This window comes from Myxozyma melibiosi, assembly GCF_037950935.1.
Source record: "Myxozyma melibiosi strain Phaff 52-87 chromosome Unknown BZA70scaffold_14, whole genome shotgun sequence".
In the NCBI taxonomy this organism is placed as follows: Eukaryota; Fungi; Ascomycota; class Lipomycetes; order Lipomycetales; family Lipomycetaceae; genus Myxozyma; species Myxozyma melibiosi.
Genome location: NW_027042928.1, coordinates 81,675 through 107,544, shown reverse-complemented (window position 1 = coordinate 107,544; position 25,870 = coordinate 81,675). Strand labels below are relative to the sequence as shown.

Sequence of the window (25,870 nt, the reverse complement as noted above, 5' to 3'; positions counted from 1 at the left end):
TCACCCAACGACATCCGCGGTCGTTAGGTTGCTCACCGTCCTTGGTCACCGGTTACCAAAGACGGGTTTGCAGCAGTGTGCGCGGTAGAGGACCCATGCGCCTGTACAATTTCTGTTAGTTCAAAGCTCTGTACGGACAAAGTCTGGACTCACTGTATTGTTGCCGTGGTATAGAGAGATCTCAAGCTGAGCCAGTGGATACTATTCTGATCGGCCACTAAGCCCGCGTCGCAGAGATGAGGGGTGGAGCATCCGCCAGTCGTCCCGCGGGTCCAGAGGGACCTGTTCTACGGATCCAAGCGATCCGCCCTGAGAGTCGTATGGGCGGATCGCTTGGGAGTAAGTGCACAAGAAACAAAAAAAAGCAAGAGTGCCCATCAGGCAGGTACCTAAGTCGATCTATCTCTCGGACTGGAGGATAAAGGGGTATCAGAAAGCAAGGGGGGGAGCTATCTAAAAACGAGCGTCGGGGGTGGGGAGAAGAAGGGAAGAAGAGGCGGGCGCGCGAAGCGGGCGGACTTCAGTGCGCGTGTTGGTGTATTGGGGTTTCTTGATCTGGCCGACAGTAAATACAGTTAACGCGTCACCCGCTTCCCAATTTGTTTCCTTTTTTGGAAGTATCTATTTAAGCTGGAGTCTTCTGGTTTCTGGTTTTCTCCTGCATCTTGTTTAGGTATCTGTTTAGGGTCTGAGAGGGAAATAAGCCATTCATGGATTTGTATTGTATGAAGAAAAGAGAAGTTCGGTTTTGGTGGGGTGAAGAGACTGCTCTATTATCGGTCACGTGTGAGATGTGTATTGTGTAGGGCTTGTCTGTATTGTGTATCATGAACTGTGTACTCACTTATTGTTAACGAAGATGGTGATGCTTAAGACATAAGTAATGGATAAGTAAAAGTATCATTTCCTATTTGAAGCTTTGCAAACGTAAGAGAAAAGGGTTTTGTGAGACTTCCACTGTCGCTTCATTTCTCGTTTTGATCTCTCCACAAAGAGTAACCAACACAGCCATTGTTCTTTAGCCGCAACTATGGCAAAAGGACAGAGTCTCATACCCAGAAAGACTTCGGGATTGCAACGTGTAATCGAGTCTCGCAGCTTTATCGATATCGACATTGATCTGCCCAAGCGAATCTCTTATGTTCTCTGTCGAGGTTATCCCGGTCAGACTTATCTGCTTGGCTACTCTACGGAACTCGTCAAAGAGATGCCTTGATCCTCTCGAGGATTAGTTTACTCAAAAGCAGCGCAGCAGCTTTATTCTACAATGACATCGACAGAACAATCTGATCTGCAGCCTTTCATCTATGTGCTTTGCAGTAGTTCTGCACTAATCCCTTCGACTGTCGCCGCAGCATTACTCATGATAGACTACGTTTCCTCAGCTTAAGGTCAAGTGGTCATCAATAACGCCGTTTACACCGCCCAAGCTTGGATCTATCGCACCTTTGACCCTGACTCTGAAGCGATTCCTCTATGGAAGGATCGAGCGTCATACGAATATTTGAGATATTTGGCCAGAGCTAGATATAACAGCTCAGTAGCACGCGTGCCGGTTCAAGTTACTGTGGGGGACAGTCAACATCGATTGTGTCTACCTACTTTCGGCGACGACTCTGATGCCGCTGAAATCCTGACGACTGCAAGACAGTTCAACGTGGAGTCCGCCGTTTGCTACATGAGCATTGATCCAGTATATGTAATACACTATTCATCATCAATCATCGAGACCATGAGAGACAAACAGCGTCAACTGACGAACAGCAGTCTACTTGGACCGACCGCAGAACTACACTCCTCCTCCACCACCACCACCTCCCCTTCCCAATAAACAAACGCATCTCCTCTTCCACTTCTAAACACTCTGTCTTTGATCTCAACGTACACCCACAAACCAACCCCAGCTTAGCCCAGCAGAAGACTCCGCCACTCCCACCCACCAACCCCACTAGCTGCGGCTCAACCCGCAGCATCCGTCCGTCCCGCCTCTCCGGCTGCGGTTTATCCTCACCAGAGACCACTACTGCTGCTGTTGCTGTACAAGGATAGCTTGATGACTTCCGCGGTGACCATGGAAAATGATTCGGAACTGAGCCTGGTGTCGACGGATACGCTCACGCCGTCTGCGTATCTCGAGGACGACGCGCAGCTGGTGTCTACCAATGAGCTCGCGCATATGGCGACTACTCCTGCTGCTGCTGAGAGTCAGAGTGCTGAGCAGAGCGCTGAGCAGAGTGCTGAGCAGAGCGCTGAGAGTAAACCAGACATTTCATCTACAGAGACTGAGGTTGCTGAGGATTCTAGCGAAGCGCAAGACAGCAATATAGACAAAGAAGAAGACATGCATGAATCTACACCCTCTCCAACGCATAGCCACCACCACCACCTGCGCCTTCCGGACTTCAAACTCCCTTCAATCAGCATCCGCCGCCACCGCTCGATCTCGACCTCCTCGACCAAATCCGCAGCAGACGACGAGACCAAGACCGCAACCCTCAACCTCGAATGGGAAGCCAAGATCATTGAAGAGTTTGGCTTCGAAGCTCACGAGTACCTCACCTCCCTCCTCGAACGCACCGATCTCTCAATCAACTCCTCCCCTGCCTCTTCTTCCACCGACGCCTGCCTGCGCCGCTGGGAAGCAATCCACCAAGGCTTCAGCACGCAGTGGAAATTCAACTTCCTCTCGCTGGATTCCTGGGGCGTAGCCTGGCGCGGCAAATACCTCGAGCCGCGGCCGAACCCCGAGTCAGTCTGCGGTGTCGCGCTCGAGATCGTCGACCAGGATATCTGCTGGTACCATGTATTTCGAAACATCCGCGTCGCGCCGGGAAGATATCAGCTACAATGGCGGTTTAAATACGACTGCGAGACAAAGGATAAAGGGCCACGGATCGACCAGAATTTCTCATTCAACACATACATCTACGACTGCCCATCACCACCACAAGAGCAGGAGCAGCAACAAAGCTGGAACCCGACCTCGACGCCAAAAACCCTGCTCTCGTCAATAAACCTTCCCGACCTCGACGGCGTGCTCGACGACAAACCGGGTTTCCACACCGTTGCGTTTGCGGAGTTCGATGTACCGTCGTCCGGCGTCCGTGGTCGCGAGTGGAGAATGCTGCTTGTCGAAGTTCGCGAGACGGATTTCCTGTTTCCAAAGACCGAGTTTGTATGTTCTTTTTTCTTTGGTTGATATTATGTGAGGGAGCTAACGAGGTGTAGGCACTGGATCAATTAACCCTGAAGCGCATCCCTGAAACCCAGCAGACTGCATCCCTCCCAACTCCAGTGGACGAGGGACCCGCGCAGGGTAGATCGAGAAGCGCGAGCAAGTCGTGGAAGTCCCCGCCGGGGTGGATCAGCACGCTTGTTCACAAGCAGGGTGCGTTGGTTGAGTATGAGAAGCAGGTTAACGAGGTTGCGGACGCGTTGAGGAAGTTGGTGAATAGCTTTGCGGAGAGTAGTCAGATTGAGGAGTACGGCAACTAGCACTTGTAGGGCAGTCAGATTGCCGAGTACGGCAATTAGCATGTAAATAGCGTCAACATAGTCATTGTCAATCGCATCATGCCCGCGTCCCCGTTGCGCGTGTTCTTCAACAACTCTTGAGAAGAGCAGTTATATCACTGAGTATAGCAACTAGCATTTGTATAGCATCGTCATAGTCATAGTCATAGATATAACCTCATGGATGCGTTAAACCTCATGGACGCGTTGCAAGTTGGTGATAGCTTTCCGGAGAGTAGTCAGATTGCCGCGTATAGCAACTAGCATGTATATAGCATCGTCATCTCATAAACGTGATATAAACTCACGGACGCGTTGCAGGTTGGTGATAGCTTTCCGGAGAGTAGTCAGATTGCCGAGTACGGCAACAGCATGTGTATAGCATCATCATCTCATAGTGATAGATATAACCTCACAGACGCGTTGCAGGTTGGTGATAGTTTTCCGGAGAGCAGTCAGATCACCGAGTACGGCAACTAGCTGTGTATAGCATCGTCATCTCATAGTCAATCAATATTATGCCCCAACATCAACCGAATATAATCCGACTGACTCGACACAAACGGCAGCATCGAGCTCTCGTCAAACCCATTCACATGCTGCCGCAACTTAACCGCCAGCGCCTGGCTTTCAGCATACACGTCGTGCGTGTGGATCACGTCGTCTTTGTCGTCTGATACCGCGCGGATGTGGGTGAATGTGGAGGGGTCGCTTGGTTCGAGGAGGTGGAGTTGGACTTGGTCTAGACTCTGTGATCATCGTCAGTCTCCCTCTTCTGCACTGCAACACAAACAGAAAGACTCACGAAATCAAATTTATGCCGCATCGTCTCCGTCTCGCGCACTTCAACCGCAATCATCCGCCACTCCAACCCCTTCTCCCCGCTCTTCTCCCCGCTGTGCTTCTTCGCCGGCACCGAAAACTCCGCCAGTTCGATATTCTGAAACATGCCTGTGTTTTCGATCGCCGAGCTTGCAGCGCTCATGGGTACAGATACCAGTAACTTCCGCGTCGCGCGCGTCATCGTGTCCGCCGCGCGCGAGGATTGCTCGCTGCTGCTACCATTGAAGAGCGCGGCACTCGAGCTCGCGCGCGCGTCTTCGTCATCGTCGTCGTAGAGATAGACATTAAACACATACGCATTCCGCTCATACCGATACCACAGTCCCATCGGATCAAACCCGAACCGCAACCGCCAGCGCAGGAGATACTTCCCCGGCGCGACGAGCACGTTGCGAAAGACATGGTACCAGATCAACGGGTCCTCAGGCGCGATGACGAGCGCGGAGCCGTGGAGGGAGTCGTCGTCCGGTTTGCAGCCGATGGGTTTGCCGAGGGAGATTACGCGCCATTGGTGGAGAGCGGAGAAGCTGAATGTCCATTGGGAGGAGAGGGCGCGGTAGATTATATCCCAGGGCTGTTGCTGGTGGTCGTGCTGGGAGAAGGTGGAGGAGGCGAAGAGAGCGTAGTCGAGGCCTTCGCGGCCGAAGTCGTGCTCGATTCGGGTTTTCCAGTAGTCGGGACGGTTGAGAAGAACGGGGGCGGCGGAAGGCACGGCGACTCTGAATGCGAGGAGGTCGGTGGAGGAGAGGTAGGCGGCGATGTCGAGGAGGAGCTCAGGTGGGAGACGAGAGATTGCAGACATTGCTCACATTACTCTGAGACAGCAGAGAATGCAATAATACAATACAGTAATACAATACAATAGATACAACACAAGAGTTCAATACAATACAGTAAATACAATAATGCAATGATACAATGATAGAATAGAACACAACCTGATCTCTTATCAACCAGCGATATCGGAACCGTGCGGCTCGACGTGGGGTCGTCGTCGTCGTCCCCGGCTTACTAAAATCAGATAATCCACGAAAGCTCAGAGCATCTGAGGTGTTTATAAGTCTCCGTCTTCCTCTTCTTCTTCTTCTTCTCTGCAATTATAAAGGGATATTAAGATACAATAACTACCATCACAATGTCTTCTCCCGACCTTACGCTCTACACCGACACTGCGCCTAATGGCGTCAAGATCACCATGGCTCTCGAATACCTCGGAGTAAGCCCACACCTCCCTCCTCCCCTCCTCTCCTCCTTCCCAGACTAACTGACAACAACACAGCTCCCATACAAAACCGTAACCGTCAGCATCTCCAAGCTCGAGCAGAAAGAACCCTGGTTCCTCGAAATCAACCCGAACGGCCGGATCCCCGCGCTGGTCGACAACACCGGCGGCAAGCAAAAGAAACTGATGGAGTCCGGCGCGATCTTGCTCTACCTGGCTGACAAGTACGATCCAGAGTATAAGCTCAGTTATCCGGCGGGGTCGGATGAGTATTATGAGGTTCTGGAGTGGTTGTTTTGGCAGGTTGGTGGGCTTGGGCCTATGCAGGTGAGTCTTTGCTCTTGATACTCTATCAATTGCGTTGCTCTGTCAATTGCAGTTGCTCTTTGAAGTGCAGTAACTAACAACTACACAGGGCCAAACCCTCCACTTCCTGCACTACTGCGTCTCCAAATCCCCCGAAGTCCGCTCCTACGGCGTCGCCCGCTACCAAAACGAAACCCGCCGCCTGTTCACGGTCCTCGAATCCCGACTCGCGCTCCAGAAATCCACCAAATCATCCCCGTTCCTGGTCGGCGACCACCTGTCCGTCGCGGACCTCGCGTGCCTGGGCTGGGTGCTCGCGGATAACTTTGCCGGGATCGCGTCGGAGGATTATCCGCTGCTGAATGAGTGGCAGGATATGGTTTCGGGTCTCGAGGGGGTGAAGAAGGGGTTGGAGGGGTATGGAATTAAGAAGGTCGGGCAGGATCCCGAGTTGACGAAGATTGCGTCGGAGTATAACTCCAAGTGGATCAAGATCCAGTTTGAGGAGCAGTTGAAGTTGGGTCAGAAGTAAATGTGTCTATAGATCTACTGTTACTGTACATACCAGACAAGAACTCAGCATCTTTCAATGCAATAACTAGCAATACATACAATATATACACACAATATATACACACAATATATACACACAATATATACATACAATACATACATACAATAACTGCAATGAATACCATACAAGTAGTTACAACTACAAGACCCCGGTGGATTAGGGTTCACTCCACCTCCGAACTTTTTCTCAACTTCCGAGTCTTCACCACATCACCACAACAGCAACAGAAGAAGAAGAAAGAAAGAGATGTCCTTCCTATCCTCCTTACGGTCACGGATATTCACCACGTCGCTCTACGCCGCTGCGCACCATGCGCCATCGCGGACTCTGCTCGCGCCGTCGTCATATATGTCTGCTGCCCGGTCGTTCCCGATGATGTTCACCCAGCAGCAGTCGATGCAGCAGCAGCAGCAGCAGCAGCAGATAAGAGGAGTTAAGACGAAGGTTAAGGGATATAAGATAAAGACACATACCGGCGCAGCTGCGCGGTGGCGGAAGACCAAGTCCGGCAAGTACAAACACGTATGTCTCTCTCTACTACTACTACTACTACTACATCTCCACCCTCTCCCTCTCTCCACTCTCTACATCTACTGACTATTATAAACTCACACAGGCCTCGATTGGAAAAAACCACGGAAACTCGAATTGGTCGCGCAGCATTCGGTCGCGGAACCATACACAAGACTATGCGCATGGGAACGGCGAGGGAAACCATGTGAAGCGGATTCGCAAGTTGATGCCGTATGCGTAGTGCTTCGACTTGTGCTGTTTAATTCTAGTTGTTTATGTATATAGTTTGTGAATTGGATAGAATGTAGCAATGAACATTCAATTCTTAAGAATACTCTCTCTTGACATAAAACTAATCTCTCTTCAACGGGAAATACTCCACCTTGACACCCTCCTTTGTCACAATCTTAATCTCCAGATAATCACCCACATGAATATGTCTCTCCGTCACGCTCGAAAACGCATCCTTCACCAACTTGAGCGTCTCCTCCAACGGCAAGTCCGTCGCAACCTGCGGCAACCCTGTCGCCGCATCATACTGATTCTTCTTATTCACCTGGTTATCCAAAAACGGCATCAGCAGACTCGCCGCGCTCCCGCCCGCCCGGCACTGCTCCCGCTCATACGACCCCACCGGGTCAAACGAATACACCTCCCCGCGCCCGCTCTCGTCCAGACCCGCGACGATCGTGTGCACGTAATACGGGAACGTCCGCTTGCCGTACAACATCGTCTGCACCAACCTCGCGCACGCACTCACGCTCAGCGGTTTATTGTGGTTATACGTATACCACTCCGCCCGCTGCGCAAGCCTTCTCACAAGCGCATCCCCGTCCGCGCTGAACCCGTTCGCGGCAACAACGATCGCTCGCTCCGGACCACCCAGGTTCTCGAGCGTGTGGATGCTCGGCCGGAATCGCGTGTTGATAGAGTAGCCGGTGATGTGCCGCGTGTCGCCCGCAAGCAATGCGTAGTCTGCGCCTGCGATTGCGAGAATAGTTCCGCCGTTCGATGCATACGGGTAGAATTGGTGCTCGATGGGCGCGCTCGCGACGTGGCTTGTCGCGGGCTCGCTGAAGTGTTCTGCGTACATGTGTGCTGTTGTTGTCTGTACTTGCTGCTGATATTATACAGCTCTTAACTTCTGATTGTAATAATCTGACGATGCTCTGTCTGATGCGATGCTGCGATGCTATCAACCCAAAGATGATCAGAGAAGGTGATGTCTGATCCGTGTGGATGACACAAACCCACTTGGGGCGGGTAACTTCATTATGTAATATCTTATCAATCTCATTACATAATAGTTGCTCTATTGCTTATATAACAGTATTCATTCACTTTATACTCCAACAAACGCCTTAAACAGTACTCTCCAATCACTCCATCAAAATCAAAACATAGCAGACAATAGCATAAATCAACATAGCAACTAAGCGTCATTGCTCTCCTCCTCCTCGTTCGTCAGCGACAAGCCCGCGAGCTGCAAGCCCAACCGCTGGTACACCTCCTCGGCCGCCTTGCACGCATCCTCCCAGATTCCCTCCCGCGACCGTCTGTCGTCCTCGGTCTCCTCCGTCCGGCCTTCCTCCTCGCGATCAGGCTTAGGACGCAGAAGCTCGACCGTGATCGTCGACCGTCGCGCCTCGTGCTCCCGCTCAGCTCGCTCCATGTTCTCCCGCTCCTGCTGCGCCCGCAACGCCTCCTTCTCCAGCTCCGCAAGCGACTCTGGCACAATAGTGTTGAACACCTGCACGTTGCTCAACAGCACATCGCTGTTGCCCGTGCTCGCTGAGCTCTGGCCGAGGCTGTCCGTCTCAAGCGATCCTGGTAGAGAGTACGCCAGAGGCCAGTCAAAGCTGTTCGGGTTGGCGTCCTTCCGGGCGTTGAACGTTGGCAGAAGGTTTGCAATCCGCGGCGTGATTCTTTGCTGCTGCTGTTGTTGTTGTTGCTGCTGCTGGGGCTGCTGCTCCTGCTCCTGCTCAACAGCACCCGCAAACAAGTTCATAGAAAGATACGACGCAGGCGAGTCAAACTGCGTAAGAGGCATGTTCAAAACATCGTAATCCTGAAACTCAGGCACCAAAGGCGTCTGCTGCGAGACTACAGGCGCGCTCGCCGTAGCCGTCGCAGCAGGCTGTCGGGGCATAGACGGAGTGTACACCTCCTCGCTCGGGCTAGGCGAGAGATACGACGCAGGCGAGAGCGAGAGTCCCTGCAGCGCATCCGCCAGCTTCTTGTTCTCGAGCGCAAGTCGCTCGTTCTCGGCCTTGAGCGTGTTTGCCTCCGTCACCTTCTGCTCAATCAACTGCTCGAGCTGTGTGATGTACTCCTTCCGCCGCAGACGGAAATGCCGCGCGCTGACCTTGTTCCGCAGCTGTCGTCGCTCTTTGGACGAGAGTTTCTTTCCTTCTTCTGAAGCCAGCAGACGCTCGTCTTCGTCCGAGGCGATGTCCTTGATCGAGACCGGCAGTCTGCCGACGGCGCCAGAGTTGTTGCCACCGCGCTGCTGCTGCTTCTTCGACTTGAATTCGTCTTCGTTGTCGGACTCGGAGTCGGCGACCGAGGTGCCGTTGACAAAGAGATTCGGTCGGAGTCCTTGCTGGAGCTGCGGGTGCTGGTGCTGGTGTTGGGAGGGGACGGTGAGGATATCGAGGGGGGCATAAGCCTGTGCCTGGCCTTGCCTTTGCTGCTGCTGCTGCTGCTGCTGCGGGAAGAGCTGGTCCATACCAGAGGCCTCCGCGGCCATGAGGAACTCGTCAGACCGGTAGTCGTTCATGATGCTGGTGATTGTACTGCAACTGCTGTGGAGATGCCGGTGATAGACAACAACAACAACAACTGAAAACTTGCTGATGCGTGGAAGGCGGCGAAGTAATATGGCTTGGCGCAGGCCGCGCGTCGCTGACTGGACTATTCCCGATCAGGACTAGCGCGTATTTCTAATGAAACAGAGTCAGGGTAATTATGGAAGGGCTGCCGTTCTGCGCCGCGCGTCCGGCTCCTGACTTGTTCGCAAGACAGCGAAAGAGAGAATCGCGGTGTTTTGGCTATAAATAACCGTAGAATGAAGGCTTTGACAGGGAATCAAGGGATGGCTGACGTCTGGCAGCGTGGCTCTATATCAGATCAGCCGGGTCGTCAGCTCGGACGCTGGGGGGTTGCCAGGACCTGGGTTGGTCCGAAGCCGTGTTGGTAGAGAACTTGGTGGTGTGGTTGTAGTTGCTGCTGCTGCTGCTGCTGCTGCTGCTGCTGCTGCTGTTGTTGTTGAGCATCAGGCGGTGGCATCCTCGGAATAGGAATCATCGGCATCGCTGCTGTGCCGTCGTGCTTCAACTGCTGCATGTGCTGCTGCTGCAACATCTGCTGCTGCGAAGGGATGCGCCCCTGCGGAAACAGGATATCCCTCAGCCGGCGATTATATGCCTTCACCGCCCCCAGCTGCTCCCACAGCTCCGGCAGCGACACATCGTCCAAAAACCCGTTCTTCTGATAGAGCATGTTCACCGTCGCGTTGCACTCCGTAAATAGCTCCTGCCACATCTGCACCCGCCGCGTCGAGCTGTCCGGCCAGTCCCCAGAGTGCCGGACGTGGTCCCGCATGAGCTCGGCAATGCTCGACGGTTTAATCCTCAGCAACCTAAATATCTCCGGCAGCGAGTTCATATTCACCGCGTCCTGCTCAAGCATCGCAAACTCGCTCGGCATAAACCGCGACAGCTCCATGAACGGCTCGGTCGTATATAGCTGTCCGACCCGCAACTGCAGCCACTCGCGTCGTCCGGCGTCGTCGCGCTTGAGCAGGCATTCGAGCGGCGACGCCGGCACATGCCCGTTATGTCGCCAGCGGTACCTGATCTCGATCTGGTTCGCGTCCGTGTACTGTCTCGCGACGATCTTGGCCTGGCAGCCAACCTTGATTGTCTCTTTTCCTTTCCGTCGCTTCTCGGGCGGGATCTTTGGGTTGTGCTGCGAGTTGTACGTCTTTGCGTGATTGCACAGGTAGACGTATTTGAAGTCCAGCGCACCTGCTTGTATCCGTTTCTGCTCACTGTTAGCCAATGCTGCTACTCACCTTAGCCCTGCTAGATACATACGTTCTCCTTGCGATAATCCGCCCGCTTATGCGTATTCCACTTCATGTACATCTTCTGCTCTTTAAGCCACATATAAAACGCCTCCTCCGTCGGCCGAAACAGCACCACGTCTTCTTCGCCGCCGGTCGTGGTCTCGTCGTAGATCGGGAGCAGTTGCGCGCCGATGCGCTCGAGCGTGTTCCGGAGATCATCGAGCGTGGTGTTGGTCGGCGGGAGCTGGTTCGTGGGGAGCATCCGCGGGGGGAGCTGCTGCTGCTGCTGCTGCTGTTGTTGTTGTTGTGGTGGTGGTGGTTGCTGCTGCTGCTGTGGAGGTGGTGGTAGAGGAAGCTGCTGCTGGTTCTGAGCTATTCCAACCACCAGCGGACTACCAAGCGGACCCTCCATCGTGATCCTTCACAACACACAAACTACTATTCACAATCTCAATCTCAATCTCACTCTCACTTCACTCTTAACCAAACACTCAGCCAAAACCCAACTCAACTCAATAAACCAGAACAAACAGCAAACAGCGGATCAGAGACGCAGGCGAGCTGTTCGCGCTGCCGAACCAAGAACAGCGTAAACAAAGCGTGTGGGGTGTGGTGGCGAAAAAAGCCTCGCGATGCTGAGAGCAGCGCACATTTTGGCGGCTACGTAAGTGCCATGAACTTTGTGCATTGATTACTAAGTGATTATATGATCTTAACATTGAAAGACATTGTTGATTAAAGACAACTTATAACAAAACAGCAACAAAACAGGGCTTATGTACATTAATACGCCTCCTTCTCCTTGATGACGTCCGCATCCGAGTCCGAGTCGCTTCCCTTCATCGACACCGGCTCGACGCCCTCAATCACCTTGACCTTCTCGCCGCCGACCTCCTGGGTGTTGACGTTATACAACCCCTTCTCGGTCTGCTGCAACTCCTTCTCGCCGACAGTCTGGAGCTGAACCGCCTCCTCGGCATCAACAGCAAGACCGTACTTGTTAATAACACGGCCCTTCATGCGCACCTCGCGCTTCCACATAAACAGCATGAACAGCACGCCAATCATCTCGAGCACGAGCAGACCAGAGATGATCTGGTATCCCTTGCCCGTCTTGTACTGCGGCGCGTGCTCGGTCGGGAAAATGACGTTGGGCAGCCACGCGTTGATCGCGTAGGAGATCGTCGAACCAGTCGCGGGGAGCATACCGCGCAACTCGGCGTCGTCCTGGAACACCTCGGCCGACCAGGCGAGCATCATACCCCAGGACGAGTATCCGATATCGGGGCAGAAGAAGGCAAAGTACTTGAGTCCGAACGGGATATCCCAGATCGCGAGCAACAAGTTACCCAAGAAACACCACGACGCCGCGTGCAGGATGAACGCCCATCGGTGTCCGACGCGGTCCGAGATGTTGGCAGACAGGTATCCAATCACGAGCGAGATCGCGTAGCCGCCGGTGGGAATCAGGTTGATCTGCTGGGTCGAGTAGAGTGACGATCCGTCGGCCTTGGTGAGCGAGTCGAGCCACAGGTTGAAGTATCCGGTCGTGTCGTTGACGTTGAACAAGCACCAGGGCAGCAAGAACGCGTACGGACGCCAGGTCTTGAACATGCCGACCAACCGGCCCATCGTCAGCTTCTTGGGCGCTTTCCGGCCCACGAGCTCCATTCGCACGTACGAGTACTCGCGCTCGAGCTCAGAGAGATAGAGCGAGTGGTTGTTCTTGGGGAAATCGGGGATCGAGTAGTATCCGAGCCAGGCGATCGGGAACGAGATGATTCCGTCGATAACAAACAGCCATTGCCATCCCTTGAAGCCCGCGAGACCGTTCATGGAAGAGTACACACCAGCCTGGATGTAGCCCGAGAACATGGACGCGATAGCCCACGCGGCATCGTAGAGCTCCATTCGCTTAGCCAGCTCTGAAGGTCTGTACCACGAACCAAGGACGAGCGCAAGACCGGGGTAGGCCACCGACTCGAAGAAACCAATCATAAAACGAATACCATAGATCTATAAACTGTTAGCTCTTTGTTCGGATTATTCAAAAGGAGAGTGAGACATACAGGACGGGCGGAGTTGCAACCAGCGATAGACATAACAAGACCGGACCAGATAAACTCGCAAGTAGGAATCCACACAGACGGACGAACACGGTTGAGCATGAACTGCGACGGGATCGCACCAATAAGATATCCACAGTTGAACATAGTACTAAACAGATTTCGCTCGTTTCCGTAAAGGTGAAGGTCCTCCTTCATACCGGACACGTACGCGTTCGAGATGTTTGAGTTGTCGAGCGTCTTGATGAAGAACGAGAGCAGGGCGTAGAGCAAGATGTTTGCGTCCAGCTTCTGCATGTACCGCCGCTGCTTGGGCGGCAGACGGAAGGTATCCCATGCTTGGCCGAGCGTGCGCTGGACCATGTTGGGCTGGTAGGTGTGCTCGTCGTCGTCGATGAGGTCAGCGAAGCGCACCTTGATTTCCTCCATGTCCCACGTCGCGGGGTCACGGCCGCGGAAATCGTCGGGGCCGGTAACGGTGACGTTGGGCTGGACCCAGTACATAAATCTGTTGAAGCGGTCCTTGAAACCCATCTTGCCTTGTGTTTCTGTGCAAAGTAAGAGAGAAAGAGGTGGAGGGATGGGGTATGAAGACAGACAGCGACAGGGCAGACAGCCAGGTATTTATACTGACAGACGGGCGGTCTCTATCTCTCGCGTCAGGTCAGTATCGCGGAGGAACCGAGCAAACCATCCGAGCTGATAATTGATAGCTTGGCTGGCTACGGCGGCCAGCACGAGCCACCGTAGCCGCGATAAGTAGAGCGCGGAGGAGGTACTCGACGACTGAGACTAGCAGATAGTTAATAGATAGTGACTATCGGCAGAGCGAAAAATTATACAAACGCAGAGTCAGTGCACCTAAACCACATGTGTCGACTCTGGTGAAGGGCTCGAGCACAGACGGCCAGGCCGAAACTTCCTACACAAGACAAGTGGCGAGTCAACTTTCTGAGTCTGGCGTAGCTCTGAACTCTGCTCACTCCCCCTGGGCGCCTCTCTTCCGCGTCAAGAGATCGCGGGTGGTTGAAGGCGGCGGCAGAGAGAAGAGAGGCAGCAGACGGTGGCGAGCCAGAGGCGCGATGACTCGCTTCGGCGGCGTTTTTCTTTTCATTTAAGTGCCATCTCGGTGCCTTCGTTTGCGCCGACTGGTAATACATCTACACGACCTACCAGAACTAAAGGATAGAACTAGAAGAGCCCGCATAAGCACAAGCAGCAGCAGCTTCGTATTCGCGGTCCCAGTGGCCGGTGCCCTTACAAAGATAACAAGAACATGGCCCGGGTACGCGCTCAGATCGAGCAGAGCAGCGGGGCGAGCAGCAGCAACCACCGCGATACTTTCAACGCTCGGATGATTGTCGAACGCTATGTCGATCTCGGGGGCCAGCTCTGAGCTTCTTCCTGTTTGTTCTCCGTCCGGGTGGACGTGAGCTAGGAGTTGTTTGGAGTTCCCGTTTCTAGCCTCTCTGTCCAGATTGCTTCATTCCCGGATCTGCAACCTGAACCCGCTGTCGCTTTGTTTCAACCGCTGTCTGCTCTTATCAGCGAAGCTGTAGTCTTGTCTCAACTCCCTAATCCTAAGAGTGGAGAACCGCACTGTTCTCTACTCTTCCCTCTCTCTATATTCTACAGTCCTCTATTCATTATCCTCTATTCATTCTACTCTACACACTCTCCCTACCAAGCATCGCGACAGGTCTCGGCAGCGGCAGCGGCGGCAGAGGCGGAAAGCCAAGCACATCTCCTGCTCTTCCGGGCTCGGCTTCCGGCCTGGGCTTCCGCTCTCGGCGCCGCCGCGAGTCATCGGGCGTGCTGCCACCGCGGGAGGGGCTTGTGGCGTATTTGCCGACGAGTCTACTTCTGATAGTTGTTCTATTCAGTAGTTATTGTAAGAAGTATCTTGTATTCCCAAACATATAAACAAAAACAAAAGTATTATAAGCCAATATCGCGCCGTTAACCCTCGTCTTCAACAATAAAATCAAAACACTATTCTCTTCTAACTCTTTTTATGTTATCTCTAATTAGCGGGATCAAGAGGCGACTCCCCCACGTAATTCCCCTGCGGATAATATCTGCACACAACATATCCCTCGCTCTCCGCGCATCCGACCTCCGTCGTCGTCTTCCAGATGATTTGCGTGTAATGACCGTACGTCGCGTAGTCGTCCCCAATCACCGGATCGCCCGCTTCATCGTACGCGGTCTTCTCGCTCACAAACGACTCCGCCGCGTCAGCGAGCTGGCCGGACGCTGTGCTCGAGGACCAGTACAGGTTCTCGCCTTCGCCCGCGACGCCGGAGTGCACGAATAGGTCGTTCGCGGAAAGGTAGTCGGCGTACGACTGCGCCTCCGCGGTCAGGTCGGCGGACCAGGTCAGGTCCGGCACGCCGACGGCCTCGCGCGCTGCGTTTTGGACGTCGAGAGCGTCTTGCTCGTCTGCGGTTAGCGTCGTTGAGGCGGACGCGGAGGCGGAGCTGGAGGTCGCGCTGGAAGAGGTCGAGGATGCTGCAGATGCGGCGGCCGCGAGGACGGATGTCGTGGGTGCGGCGGAGGAGGAGGAGGAGGAGGAGGTCATGCTCACGTACAGGGCTTCATCTGCGCTGGCCATAGACGCGACCGATGAGATAGCAGCCACCGACGAGGAGGATGACGAGGAGGAGGAGGAGGATGACGATGACGACGACGACGACGATGTAATAGCATCAGCCGACGACGAAACGATAGGAATCGAAGAGTTCGACGAAGTTCCAGTCGTCAACGGCACCGAAATCGACGACGACGTCGACGAGCCAGCAACGACGTACATCGCCTGTGCAGCGGACGACGACGACGCAGCAGAGCTAGCAGCCACCGTGCTCGACGGGAGCGTCCACGACGACGAACCCGCAGATCGCGAAGAGTTGCTGATGCCGGTCCAGTTCGAGCGCACGGTGGAGGTCGAGTATGTTGTCTCGTACTGGGTCGAGTACTGGGTAGACACCCGCGTCGACGTCTGCGTGAGGTAGATTGTGCTGTAGATGGTCGAGGTGGTGCCGTCGACGACGGTGGTGCCCGCGGACAAGGTCGAGGCCTCGGTGACGGTCAGCGTCGTCGTGAGTTCGCCGGTCGCGACTTCCTTGATCGCGGCGGTCGCGGTCGCGGTAGTCACAGCGGTAGCAGTCGCGGTCGAGGTAGAGGTCGAGGTCTCGGTGGAGTACACGGTGACGGTGGTAGAGTACACAGTGACGGTCGAGTACACGGTCGACGTGGGATCGCAAACCGCAGCCGAGCGACGGTGCATGCGCGCATGTCGCGAGCCGCCGATGTTGCCGTACTCGCCATCAAAGCCGGTGCTGTACTCGACCGCGGCGGCGGTGGGCGCGGGCGAGGCCGCGGCGACGGGGAGGCGTTTTGTGGAGAGCGCTTGCTTGGCGACGTGGACGCCTACGGAGGCGCCGAAGATGCCGCCGAAGAAAAAGGAGATGATGGAGAAGATGGTGAGGTAGCTCCATAGACGACGGACCGAGATGTGGGAGGTCGGGGCGGAGGGGATGGGTTGCTCGAGCTGGGGATGTTAGATTGGGCGGTAGAGAAGAAGGGGGAGGACACATACGCTGGACTTGTCGTTTGTGGGCGACATTGTGTAATTGAGATCAAAAGAAGGACCAAAAGAAGACTGATAGGGAGCGACGAGGAATCAAAGACAGGTCTTGATTCGATAAGGAAAGGACGGCACCGAAAGCCACAACGAACGTATAGACAATGAATTGCACGACAAAGAATCAACAAAACCAAAACAAGAATCAAACAAGAAAGAGAAAAAGGAGGCCGGGACCAGCCAGATATAAACCAGTGCCCTCGAGGGGGCTTCGCGAAGGGGCGCGAAGCTGGGCTGAGGTATGTGAGCCGCACTAAATTTTATCTTTCCGAGGCGACGTTTCGCGACGCGTCGCGTGTTGAGGATCGCGTCTCGGACGTGAAATAGCGCATTGTTTGATGAGGTTGTGTTGAGCATTTGTTTCGTGTTGCTGTTGTTGCTGCTGTTGTTGTTGCTGTTGTTGTGGTTGGACATTGTTACTTGTTCTATTATCCCGACTACAGCAGTATCAGCTCTCAATTGATCCATCCACAACCTCCTCCTCACCACAGCAATCCACCACCCTCACCACCTAATAACCCTTCCTGATCCGCGTTAATCCAATTAACCCAGCAACGCGGAATCTCAAAGAAAAAAACCTGACGCGGGTATTTCAGGAGGCCCCTGGCTGGCGTCAGGCGCTGGGTCCCAAGCATTCCAGACGCGTCGCAGATGCTGCGGCTTTGCTCGGTTAGTTGGGATGGTATCAGTATCTTCGACATCCTGTTTTGCATCTTGTTGTGAGCCGTGGAATTTGCATATCAAACAGGTTGCTGTTTTATTCGACTAATAAGTACTTCAGTGTGATATTGAAACAACTATTTGCGTCACTGTATTACTGTGCTGCTGCTGATCAGCGCTGGACGAGCACGCCTCGCCTGTCAATTATACTTCTCACCACCAACGTCACCACCCAAAACCCTCCTCGAGCGCGTTCTTCCGGAGAAATGTAATAATGACGCGTCTCCCTGCCGTCCTCTACCCCTTGCCTCTTCTCTGCTCTACTTCACTATTCTCTACTCTATTCTCTACTTCATCGTGATTGTCTGCGTGAATTGAATATACCTCATTCATTCATAACCTTCCTCCTCTCTGCCCATCATTCATCCTCTACAGGGTTCTTCATGGTCCGTGTCCCGCCAAATTCCGGTGCTTAATTAATCCTTGCTTTATTCTCGAGAACGTAGGAGAATACTCCGTCGCCCCCTTCATCTACCTGCTGCTTTGTCTGCGGATCCGCCCCGTGCCCGTCGCAGAATCAACTGAAACCGAACTGCAACGATGATAATCCCTCGCTCACTTACTTTCTACGTAACAGTATTAGTTATGTCGCTGAGCATTCCCATTCCTATCTCAAATTACTTCAAAACTATTAAAAGATCACAAGCAAAATCACTTCTCATCAGGATCAACCTCCTTCTCATTAACAATCGCCATCTCCTTCTTCAATTCCGCGCCAACCTCATAACTCCTCTTCCGCTGCTGCTCCGTCTCGTCCACAATCCCGATCTTCTCCACCGATCCGAGATCCAGCTCCTCCGCCGAATCCCTCGTGAGCCCCTTATAATCCTCCGCCGCGACCGCGAGGCCAAACTTGTTGATCACCTTGCCCTTGCGACGCGCCTCGCGCTTGGTCTGCCACAGGAAATGCAGCACGCCGACGGCCTCGACGCCGACCAAACCGGTGGTGACCTTATATCCCACCGGATAATGCGGCGCTTTCGGGGTCGGGAACAGCAGCAGCGGCAGCCACGCCTGGATCGCGGACGCGAGGGTAGACCCCATTGCGGGCGCGAGGCCGCGGATCTCGGTGTCGTCCTGGAAGGCCTCGGCGCCCCAGGAGAGCATGAGGCCCCAGAGCGGGTAGCCGATGTTTGGGCAGAGGAAGGCGAAGAACTTGAGGCCGGTGGGCACGTACCAGATCGCGAGGATGAGGTTACCGAGGAAGCAGCAGAAGACGGCGAACATGAGGAACGGCCAGCGCGTGCCGGCGCGGTCGGAGAGGTTGGCGTAGGTGTAGCCGCTGACGAGGCCGAGTGCGTAGCCGCCGGTCGGGATCAGGTTGACTTGCTCGACGGAGTAGATGCCGACGTCGGACAGCCACAGGTTGAAGTAGGACGTGGTGTCGCAGACCGAGAACAGGATCCAGGGCCACACGAACCCGTACGGACGCCAGGAAGACATGATGTTTTTGAACCGGCGCCAGGTAAGTTTCTTTGGCGGCTTGCGGCCGACTTCTTCCATCCGCACCACGCTGTAGTCCTTCTCGAGCTGCGAGAGCCAGCGCGCGCGGCTGTTGATCGGGAAGTCGGCGACAGACCAGTATCCCAGGAGTGCGATCGGGAACCCGATCAAACCGTCGATGATAAATAGCCATCGCCAGCCCGCGAGGCCCGCGAGTCCGTTCATGGACGAGTACACGCCTGCCTGGATGTATCCGGAAAACATAGACGCGATCGCCCACGCGGCATCGTAGAGCGTCATGCGCTTCGCGAGTTCGTCGGGTCTGTACCACGAGCCCAGGACGAGCGCGAAGCCAGGGTACGCGCAGGACTCGAGCAGACCGAGCACGAATCTGATGCCGTAGATCAACCCAGGACCCTTGGCGGCGGCCATGACCATCACGAGGCCGGACCAGACGAATTCGCAGGTGGGGATGTAGATCGAGGGCCGGACGTGGTTGAGCACAAACTGCGACGGAACTTGGCCGACGATCGAGCCGATGTTGAAGGTGGTGGTGAAGAGGTTTCGCTCTTGGCCGTAGAGGTTGAGGTCTTCTTTCATGCCGGAGACGTACGCGTTCGAGATGTTTGAGTTGTCGAGCGTCTTGATGAAGAACGACAGTAGACAGTAGATCCTACCCAGATTAACACAACTCATTCACTCATTAAATCATGGAGAAGAAAACATACAGGATATTCAAGTCCAGCTTCTGGACATACGTCCGCTCCTTTGGCTGCTTCAAGAAGGTATCCCAGAACTGGCCGCAAAACCTCATGAACCTAGACGGCGTGTACACATGCTCGCCGTCGTCGACAAGAGACTCAAATCTCTCCTTCTTCTCCTCGCGCGTGAGCGAGCAGAGAATATCGTAGCGCACCGCCTCGTCTGCGCGGTCGTAGCTGACGATTTTCTTGAACGTCTTTGCGTAGCGCGTCGAGCGCTTCTCCATGTGCTCCATTGTCTCCAGGGTTGCAGCGTAGAGAGTAGGTGACAGGCGCAGAGGGGGATAGACGGGTTTAATATAACAGTCGAGAACGGGTATGCGAAGAGATAAGACAGCACGCTATCGAACCAGGGCAGAGAGTCAAGATGGGGTACGCGATAACAAGACGACAGAAGCCGGTCGACATGGACGGTTGACTCGCGCAGTAAAACAGGCAAAGATCCACAGCGGCAGACACGACGCGACGCAGCAGATGAGGAAAAAGAAAAGTACGGTGAGGGTGACAGGCACTGAGGATGCCATGGATTATTGAGTCAGGCAGGTCCTGTTGAGGAAGTAGGCGGTCGGGTGCCAAGAAACTAGCAGTCGACCGCACCGCGGGCTTGCCTCTCGAGTCTCTGTACGCGATTGCTTGGGCTGCTTCCAAGAGCCAGCATTTGTCCTCGCCGCGATAAGATATGTTGGATGCAATTGTATAAGATCATAAGAAATGAAAGAGTCGGCGATGGTCCGGTAAACAAGAAATGGTCAAAGAGCTGGTCCGCGCGAGATGCCCGTGCCGCATTGCCTTCTCCGTCCCCCACGTCGCTGCTGCCCTCGTTAGCGGTTGTCGGCAGCCGCGTACCAACGTTTGCACCGCTATCAACTAGCGCTGGCTCAGAGCTGTTTGGTGTTTAAAAGATGCTCCGCTGTTTGCTCGGATTTGTTCATCGGGATTATCATTTCAGATAAGAGTTGTCTGAGCTTTAGTTTTAAATCAGTGCTAACTTCAAATGCGACGACTGCTCGTCAACAGCCCGCAATCGTGATCATCTGCACTGAGGCTTTAGATGCTTGCACCATTCTACGACATATATCTTAATAATGGCGCCGCTTTTGCTTGAAGCACGTTATCCTTATCCCACTAAATAAACGATGGTATGGTAAACGACTCGATGGTGCGATCTCTCGTCCCCTTCTAAGTGAAGCCTTATCATCGCCTTTTTTGCACTTCTTATCTACAATGTAGCCAACGCTATCTACACCCATCCACTCAAATAAACAGGACAACTTGCAGATAAGCAGCATTATAAAACGGTGTTATAACTTCATCTGATCGGGTTGACCGGCAAGAACCCTCGGCCGAGGAAGAGTAAATCTACCTTTTGACTTTGATAGCGGAACCCTGAAAGTTTGTTCTTATCAGTTTTTTTTATTTATTTATTATTTATTTATTTATCAATTTTTAATGGTTATCGTAAAAGAAATAGATAGCTTATCGATGAGAAAATATGATCTTGTCTCGTATTTTTGTAAGTGTCTTTTTTTGTCTTGCTGGGTTACATCTGATAAATTAGAAAAGAGAATAAAGCAGATTGAAATCACTACTGTGCACTCTGAATAATTATACAGAAATTTCAGAACTTGAAAGTAGACAGAGAAGATTAGGCTATACTTCATGGTCATCAGTATGCAGGAGAGAGAGAAAACTGGAGAGATAGACGAGACATCGGAAATATATGCGAAAGCGGAAATAGCCAACATTAATGCCACACAACTCCTTCATTTCAATCTCAAGAGCATCAACCTCACCTTCAGCTTCAGCAGAACAAACCGCAACCCGCAGAACAGAACCGCCTAAACAAGCACTTATTCCCAGCTTATCTAAACAGGATTTTCATTCTGCCTGTGCTCGTTGGTTTTACACAGACACAGACGACGACGACGCTTAGACATCCGGTGAAAAAGCACGAAAAAAGCACAGAGCTGGTTGAGCGGTGGGGATGTGGGTCGGTTGGTCTGTGGATTTTTGACAATTAGATACATGGATAGGTTAGTCTGAGCACGACCCATTGTTTTTGGTGCTCTACTTACTCTCGAGATATCGGTGATGGTTTTAATGCTCTTGGAGGAAATACCTGTCAAGGCAGTAGTACTTCAGAGATAATAGTCAGAGAGGATATAGAAAGAGCAAGCCGGTTCAAGGGACAAGTGCACAGTGCGCAGCGCGCAGGGCAAGACCAAAAGTGCATTGATAAAAGGCGGGACCAGAAGCTCGGACGTGAGAAATTCTGCAAGTAAAATTCTAATAAAATGACTGTGAGATAAATGCGTCGTAAGCAGTCATACGATAAGTATTATTGCTATCAAATATTATTGCAGAGGAGGAAGGAAGGACGATGCTGGTGGCCTGTGAAGTGGCCGAAGCAGACGATGATATGGCGGGCCAGGTAGCCGATAGTACCGGTTGTGGACTATACCGTTGTTCTCTACTGAGTATTTATATTTCAAAGAGCATACAGGATGTATAAGATATATAGATATTCACTGCATGAACAACAAAAGCAGTTGAACAAGCAAAAGAGCAGGAATAGCGAGTAGAAACCAAAGCAGGCAAGATAAGACCCGACAGCTGTGAATGGTACGAGTCGACTTTGCCAAGAAACTCGACACAGCGCCGGTTTGTTTCGGGCCTCTGGGTTTAGGCTCCTATCTGCTCTGCTCTCTGTCTCTGCTCTCTGCTCTCTGCTCTCTATCTCAGTGAGCTCTGTCTCTGTCTCTGTCTGTATCTCTATCTCTTCTCTTTCTGTGTAGTGATAGATGTAGTTCTTGTAGTCGTCATCATCTGCTTCTCTTCTTCTTCTACTCTACTCTACTCTACTCCTATCTCCACCACCAACACACAAAGACCCTACGCTGCCAAGACCGGCTCTCTTATCAGACTTCAGTGCGCGCGGCCCGTGGCCGATAAACACCTGGCCCGGGGCCCGCCCGGTTAGCCAAGAGGAAAGACCACGTCCGATACGATCAGCACCATCATCCGTGCTGCTACTGGTCGGCAAACAGTGCAAACAAACCAGGTGCTGCGAGGCAAGAGAGAGATAAAAAACCGCAGGAGTAATGAATCTGCTTGGCGGGTGGGGGATATAGGGCCGTGATGACTGAGCCAGCGGCGGAGAGGTGGTGTGGCTTTTATCAATCGGGAAGTGTTTTCCCTCTGCGCCTATCGCTCTCTCCTCCTGCTCGCTGCCGGGACTTCTGCTGGCTCAACAGCCGCTGTCTGAGCAGTGAATACGCATACTACTTACGATACTCTACTCTTATTGTCATATCGGACTCACCGGGCCTTAATCAACTTATTCAGCTAAGATGCTCTGCTCGGCAACAACCCAATCAATCCGGAAGTCAATCCTACGAATTAAACCCCAGGGAAATGTTTGCTGACTCGCGTTAGTCTGCAAGTCATACTATAATATAAACAGAAGCATAATAAATAAGCAGCCCGTCTCGTAGTCATTACATATCTCATATTCCGATAGCGAGAGTGGACAGAGAGTTAGAGAGTAGAGTAGAGTAGGCAATGACGGTGCTTTGATCGCGAGATAAGCCCTCCGTCGTTATCCATATCGCTGCCGTGGCTCCCCGCGATTACTTCACCATTTATCGATGGCACCATCTGCGCATTATCGTTTAAATCAGATATTATATTGATGTTGTTATCGCTCTTCGACTATCAGTGCTCATACGTATCTCCACCAGAAAGTAGTTTCCTGCATCTAGCCGAATTACCCAGCTTTCTACAGCAAGCTACTTCTTCTCACAAAAGTCATCTCTTGCTGTTCTTGCAACCTCTTCCTGTTCTCTGCTGTATTTATATAGTCATCTCCTACAGCTCTTTGCTATCATATCTTCTTGCTTGTCTACTGCTGAGCTAAGCACAGTACTCACTCTCAAGCTTGGGCCCAACCAACCCAACCCCACAGCAACCACCATTGTCCTCCACCTGCACTACAAACACAACACCCACAACAGCTCTACACCCGCTCTACACTTCACTCTACGATCCACAGCTCATACGCATAAAACACCCAAGACAAGAGTCATACTCTCTCGTCCCGCCATCGCAGCCTGACTGAGTCTCTCTACGCGGCTCAAACGCGTCCCAAAAGTCGAGGATCTTGGCCCTCTTGGCGACCTAGCTCACCGCCCATCTTTCCGCTCTCCAAGGCCACTTATCGTCCTCTTTGACACTCTCCGCTGCTTGGCCTGTCTTTCTGATGCCCTCTTTTGGATATGAGATTTCTTGGGCTGCGGCCGTGTCGGATCATGTCGTAGTATCGAGATATCGACCGCAGCAGCGCGTGCCCGCCTCCCTTCTCTATAAAGCCCTGTCTTCTCCTACTCCATCCTCTGTCTTTCTGTAGCACCTACTCTCATCATGGGCATCGCAGGCAGATTCTGGACGTACGTCCAACCCCTCCCCCAGACCACCGGTCCGGACGACTACCGCTCAATCGACAAGTCTCTCTGGAAACGCGACGAGATCGACGCCAAATTCCACATGTTCATCGACGACCCCGGGTACAAGCCCAACAAGCTGCAAAACACGCTCGGCCAGGCTTGGGATACCTTCCGCCTGCCACCCAAGCAGCGCAATTACATGCAGAAGCTGGACGCGAATATCCTGCTTTACGCGCTGCTCTCGTTCTTCATCAAGACGCTCGATAACTCGAATATCTCCAACGCGTTCGTCTCTGGCATGCGCGAGGATCTTAATCTGTATGGTAACGAGCGGAATTTATTTACCACTTTCTTCAACTGCGGGTACATCGTCGGCTCGATCCCCGCGCAGGTCATCCTCAACCGCGTCCGTCCTTCGATCTGGATTCCCACCTGCGAATTCATCTGGTCCGGCCTAGTCATGGCCATCTCTGGTTGCAAGACCCCCGAACCGGTGAGCATCACCTTCTATCTTCTATAGTCTCCACCGCTAACTAACGTTATAGATCTACGGCATCCGCTTCATGATTGGCTTCTTCGAATCCGTCGCATACCCCGGCCTGGCGATGGTCCTCGGCTCCTGGTACCGCCCCTCCGAGCTCGCGAAGCGGATGCAGACCTACGACGCCGCATGGGCCATCGCCTCCATGTTCTCCGGCTACATCCAAGCCGGCGTGTACACGTCCATGAACGGCCTGGCCGGCTACGCGGGCTGGCAGTGGCTGTTTGTCATCGACGGCATCATCGGCATCCCGATCGCACTCCTGGGATACTACTGCATTCCCGATTTCCCCATCAACTCGCACGTGCGGTGGATGAACGACACGCAGAAAGAGTACAGCTACGTGCGCATGGAACTGATTGGCCGCAAAGCACCGCAGAGGTTGACCTTCAAACGCTTCTTCAAGATGTTCACCACCTGGCGTCCCTACGGCTTCCTCTGGCCCTGGTGTCTGTTCAACATCTGCGACACGACCAGCTACTTCAACCTCTGGCTCGACTGGCTCACGAACCCCGACGGATCGTCAAAGTACTCGACCCAGCAAGTCAACCTGATCCCGACCGGCGGCTACGCGATCTCGCTCGTGACCGGCTACCTGTCCGCCAACATCTCGGACCGCATCGGCCTGCGCTGGCCCTTCATCGTCAACGCCATCTTCTGGGTATTTTTCGGCAACCTCCTGCTCGCGATCTGGAACATCCCCGACGGCCTCAAGATGTTTGCTTTTTTCTGCCCCGACATCGGCTACGCGCTCTGGGGCATGATGCTCGCCTGGTCCGCGGAAGCATTCCAGGACGACGCGGAAATGCGCGGCATGCTCCCCGCCGTCGGCTCAACCATCTCCTACGCCGTCAACGCATGGCTGCCAAACATCATCTTCCCCTACACCGACGCGCCGCAGTACAAGGACTCGTACGGATACCAAGTGACCACCGGCCTGATCTTTGTCGAGTTCCTCGGCGTTCTCTTCATGCTCTACATGACCAAGCGCGAGGCCCGCAAGCGCGGCCGCGTGATTAACAAGTACGGTCTTGCTGTCGACGTCGAGGACGCGGTGCTCGTCGGCACGCTTGATGATGATGATAACCTGAGCAGTAAGGAGGCGAGTTTGCCGGATCGTCAGGAGTTTGAGAAGGGGCCGATCGTGCTTACCGGTGTGGATCCTGTGGAGCACGAGGTGGAGGATACTATCGTAGCTCATAAGAAGGAGTAGT

General features: G+C 53.4%; 12 protein-coding genes across 12 annotated transcripts; 5 read left to right on the top strand and 7 right to left on the bottom strand.

The window, feature by feature from the left end:
• Positions 1 to 1,774: 1,774 nt before the first annotated feature.
• On the top strand, positions 1,775 to 3,965 carry BZA70DRAFT_284298 (uncharacterized protein). Its single transcript, XM_064913585.1, has 2 exons — positions 1,775 to 3,175; positions 3,229 to 3,965. The coding sequence occupies exons 1-2, from the start codon at positions 2,054 to 2,056 to the stop codon at positions 3,493 to 3,495; spliced, it is 1,389 nt and encodes a 462-aa protein (XP_064765951.1). The 5' UTR covers positions 1,775 to 2,053; the 3' UTR covers positions 3,496 to 3,965.
• BZA70DRAFT_86914 (uncharacterized protein) lies at positions 3,610 to 5,315 on the bottom strand. The gene is made up of 2 exons (XM_064915492.1): positions 4,319 to 5,315; positions 3,610 to 4,262 (listed from the first exon to the last, which is right to left on the bottom strand). Exons 1-2 carry the CDS (start codon positions 5,156 to 5,158, stop codon positions 4,020 to 4,022), a joined length of 1,083 nt encoding a protein of 360 aa, XP_064765950.1. The 5' UTR covers positions 5,159 to 5,315; the 3' UTR covers positions 3,610 to 4,019.
• A 79-nt stretch (positions 5,316 to 5,394) lies between these two features.
• Positions 5,395 to 6,556, top strand: BZA70DRAFT_284294 (glutathione S-transferase). Its single transcript, XM_064913584.1, has 3 exons — positions 5,395 to 5,572; positions 5,636 to 5,905; positions 5,994 to 6,556. The coding sequence occupies exons 1-3, from the start codon at positions 5,492 to 5,494 to the stop codon at positions 6,414 to 6,416; spliced, it is 774 nt and encodes a 257-aa protein (XP_064765949.1). The 5' UTR covers positions 5,395 to 5,491; the 3' UTR covers positions 6,417 to 6,556.
• Positions 6,557 to 6,704: 148 nt separating this feature from the next.
• Positions 6,705 to 7,212, top strand: BZA70DRAFT_291723 (uncharacterized protein; the record flags this gene model as incomplete). The annotated part of the gene is made up of 2 exons (XM_064914324.1): positions 6,705 to 6,980; positions 7,075 to 7,212. The coding sequence occupies 2 exons, from the start codon at positions 6,705 to 6,707 to the stop codon at positions 7,210 to 7,212; spliced, it is 414 nt and encodes a 137-aa protein (XP_064765948.1).
• A 75-nt stretch (positions 7,213 to 7,287) lies between these two features.
• BZA70DRAFT_284292 (beta 6 subunit of the 20S proteasome) lies at positions 7,288 to 8,263 on the bottom strand. The gene has a single exon (XM_064913583.1). The coding sequence runs from the start codon at positions 8,062 to 8,064 to the stop codon at positions 7,324 to 7,326; it is 741 nt and encodes a 246-aa protein (XP_064765947.1). The 5' UTR covers positions 8,065 to 8,263; the 3' UTR covers positions 7,288 to 7,323.
• Positions 8,226 to 9,931, bottom strand: BZA70DRAFT_86723 (uncharacterized protein). The gene is made up of 2 exons (XM_064915491.1): positions 8,795 to 9,931; positions 8,226 to 8,633 (listed from the first exon to the last, which is right to left on the bottom strand). Exons 1-2 carry the CDS (start codon positions 9,748 to 9,750, stop codon positions 8,630 to 8,632), a joined length of 960 nt encoding a protein of 319 aa, XP_064765946.1. The 5' UTR covers positions 9,751 to 9,931; the 3' UTR covers positions 8,226 to 8,629.
• A 286-nt stretch (positions 9,932 to 10,217) lies between these two features.
• Positions 10,218 to 11,337, top strand: BZA70DRAFT_284290 (uncharacterized protein). The gene is made up of 2 exons (XM_064913582.1): positions 10,218 to 11,015; positions 11,069 to 11,337. The coding sequence occupies exon 1, from the start codon at positions 10,471 to 10,473 to the stop codon at positions 10,963 to 10,965; it is 495 nt and encodes a 164-aa protein (XP_064765945.1). The 5' UTR covers positions 10,218 to 10,470; the 3' UTR covers positions 10,966 to 11,015; positions 11,069 to 11,337.
• A 486-nt stretch (positions 11,338 to 11,823) lies between these two features.
• On the bottom strand, positions 11,824 to 13,640 carry BZA70DRAFT_291719 (putative pantothenate transporter; the record flags this gene model as incomplete). Its single annotated transcript, XM_064914323.1, has 2 exons — positions 11,824 to 13,056; positions 13,110 to 13,640. The coding sequence occupies 2 exons, from the start codon at positions 13,638 to 13,640 to the stop codon at positions 11,824 to 11,826; spliced, it is 1,764 nt and encodes a 587-aa protein (XP_064765944.1).
• Positions 13,641 to 15,129: 1,489 nt separating this feature from the next.
• On the bottom strand, positions 15,130 to 15,687 carry BZA70DRAFT_241977 (CAP domain-containing protein; the record flags this gene model as incomplete). Its single annotated transcript, XM_064910551.1, has 1 exon — positions 15,130 to 15,687. The coding sequence occupies one exon, from the start codon at positions 15,685 to 15,687 to the stop codon at positions 15,130 to 15,132; it is 558 nt and encodes a 185-aa protein (XP_064765943.1).
• Positions 15,688 to 17,964: 2,277 nt separating this feature from the next.
• BZA70DRAFT_312726 (putative pantothenate transporter) lies at positions 17,965 to 20,382 on the bottom strand. The gene is made up of 2 exons (XM_064914997.1): positions 19,641 to 20,382; positions 17,965 to 19,585 (listed from the first exon to the last, which is right to left on the bottom strand). Exons 1-2 carry the CDS (start codon positions 19,907 to 19,909, stop codon positions 18,121 to 18,123), a joined length of 1,734 nt encoding a protein of 577 aa, XP_064765942.1. The 5' UTR covers positions 19,910 to 20,382; the 3' UTR covers positions 17,965 to 18,120.
• Positions 20,383 to 20,745: 363 nt separating this feature from the next.
• BZA70DRAFT_284281 (uncharacterized protein) lies at positions 20,746 to 22,341 on the bottom strand (the record flags this gene model as incomplete). Its single annotated transcript, XM_064913581.1, has 1 exon — positions 20,746 to 22,341. A coding segment is annotated over exon 1 (249 nt), but the record flags the coding sequence as incomplete, so codon positions are not given.
• Positions 22,342 to 24,092: 1,751 nt separating this feature from the next.
• Positions 24,093 to 25,869, top strand: BZA70DRAFT_291716 (major facilitator superfamily domain-containing protein; the record flags this gene model as incomplete). The annotated part of the gene is made up of 2 exons (XM_064914322.1): positions 24,093 to 24,608; positions 24,661 to 25,869. The coding sequence occupies 2 exons, from the start codon at positions 24,093 to 24,095 to the stop codon at positions 25,867 to 25,869; spliced, it is 1,725 nt and encodes a 574-aa protein (XP_064765940.1).
• Position 25,870: the final 1 nt, after the last annotated feature.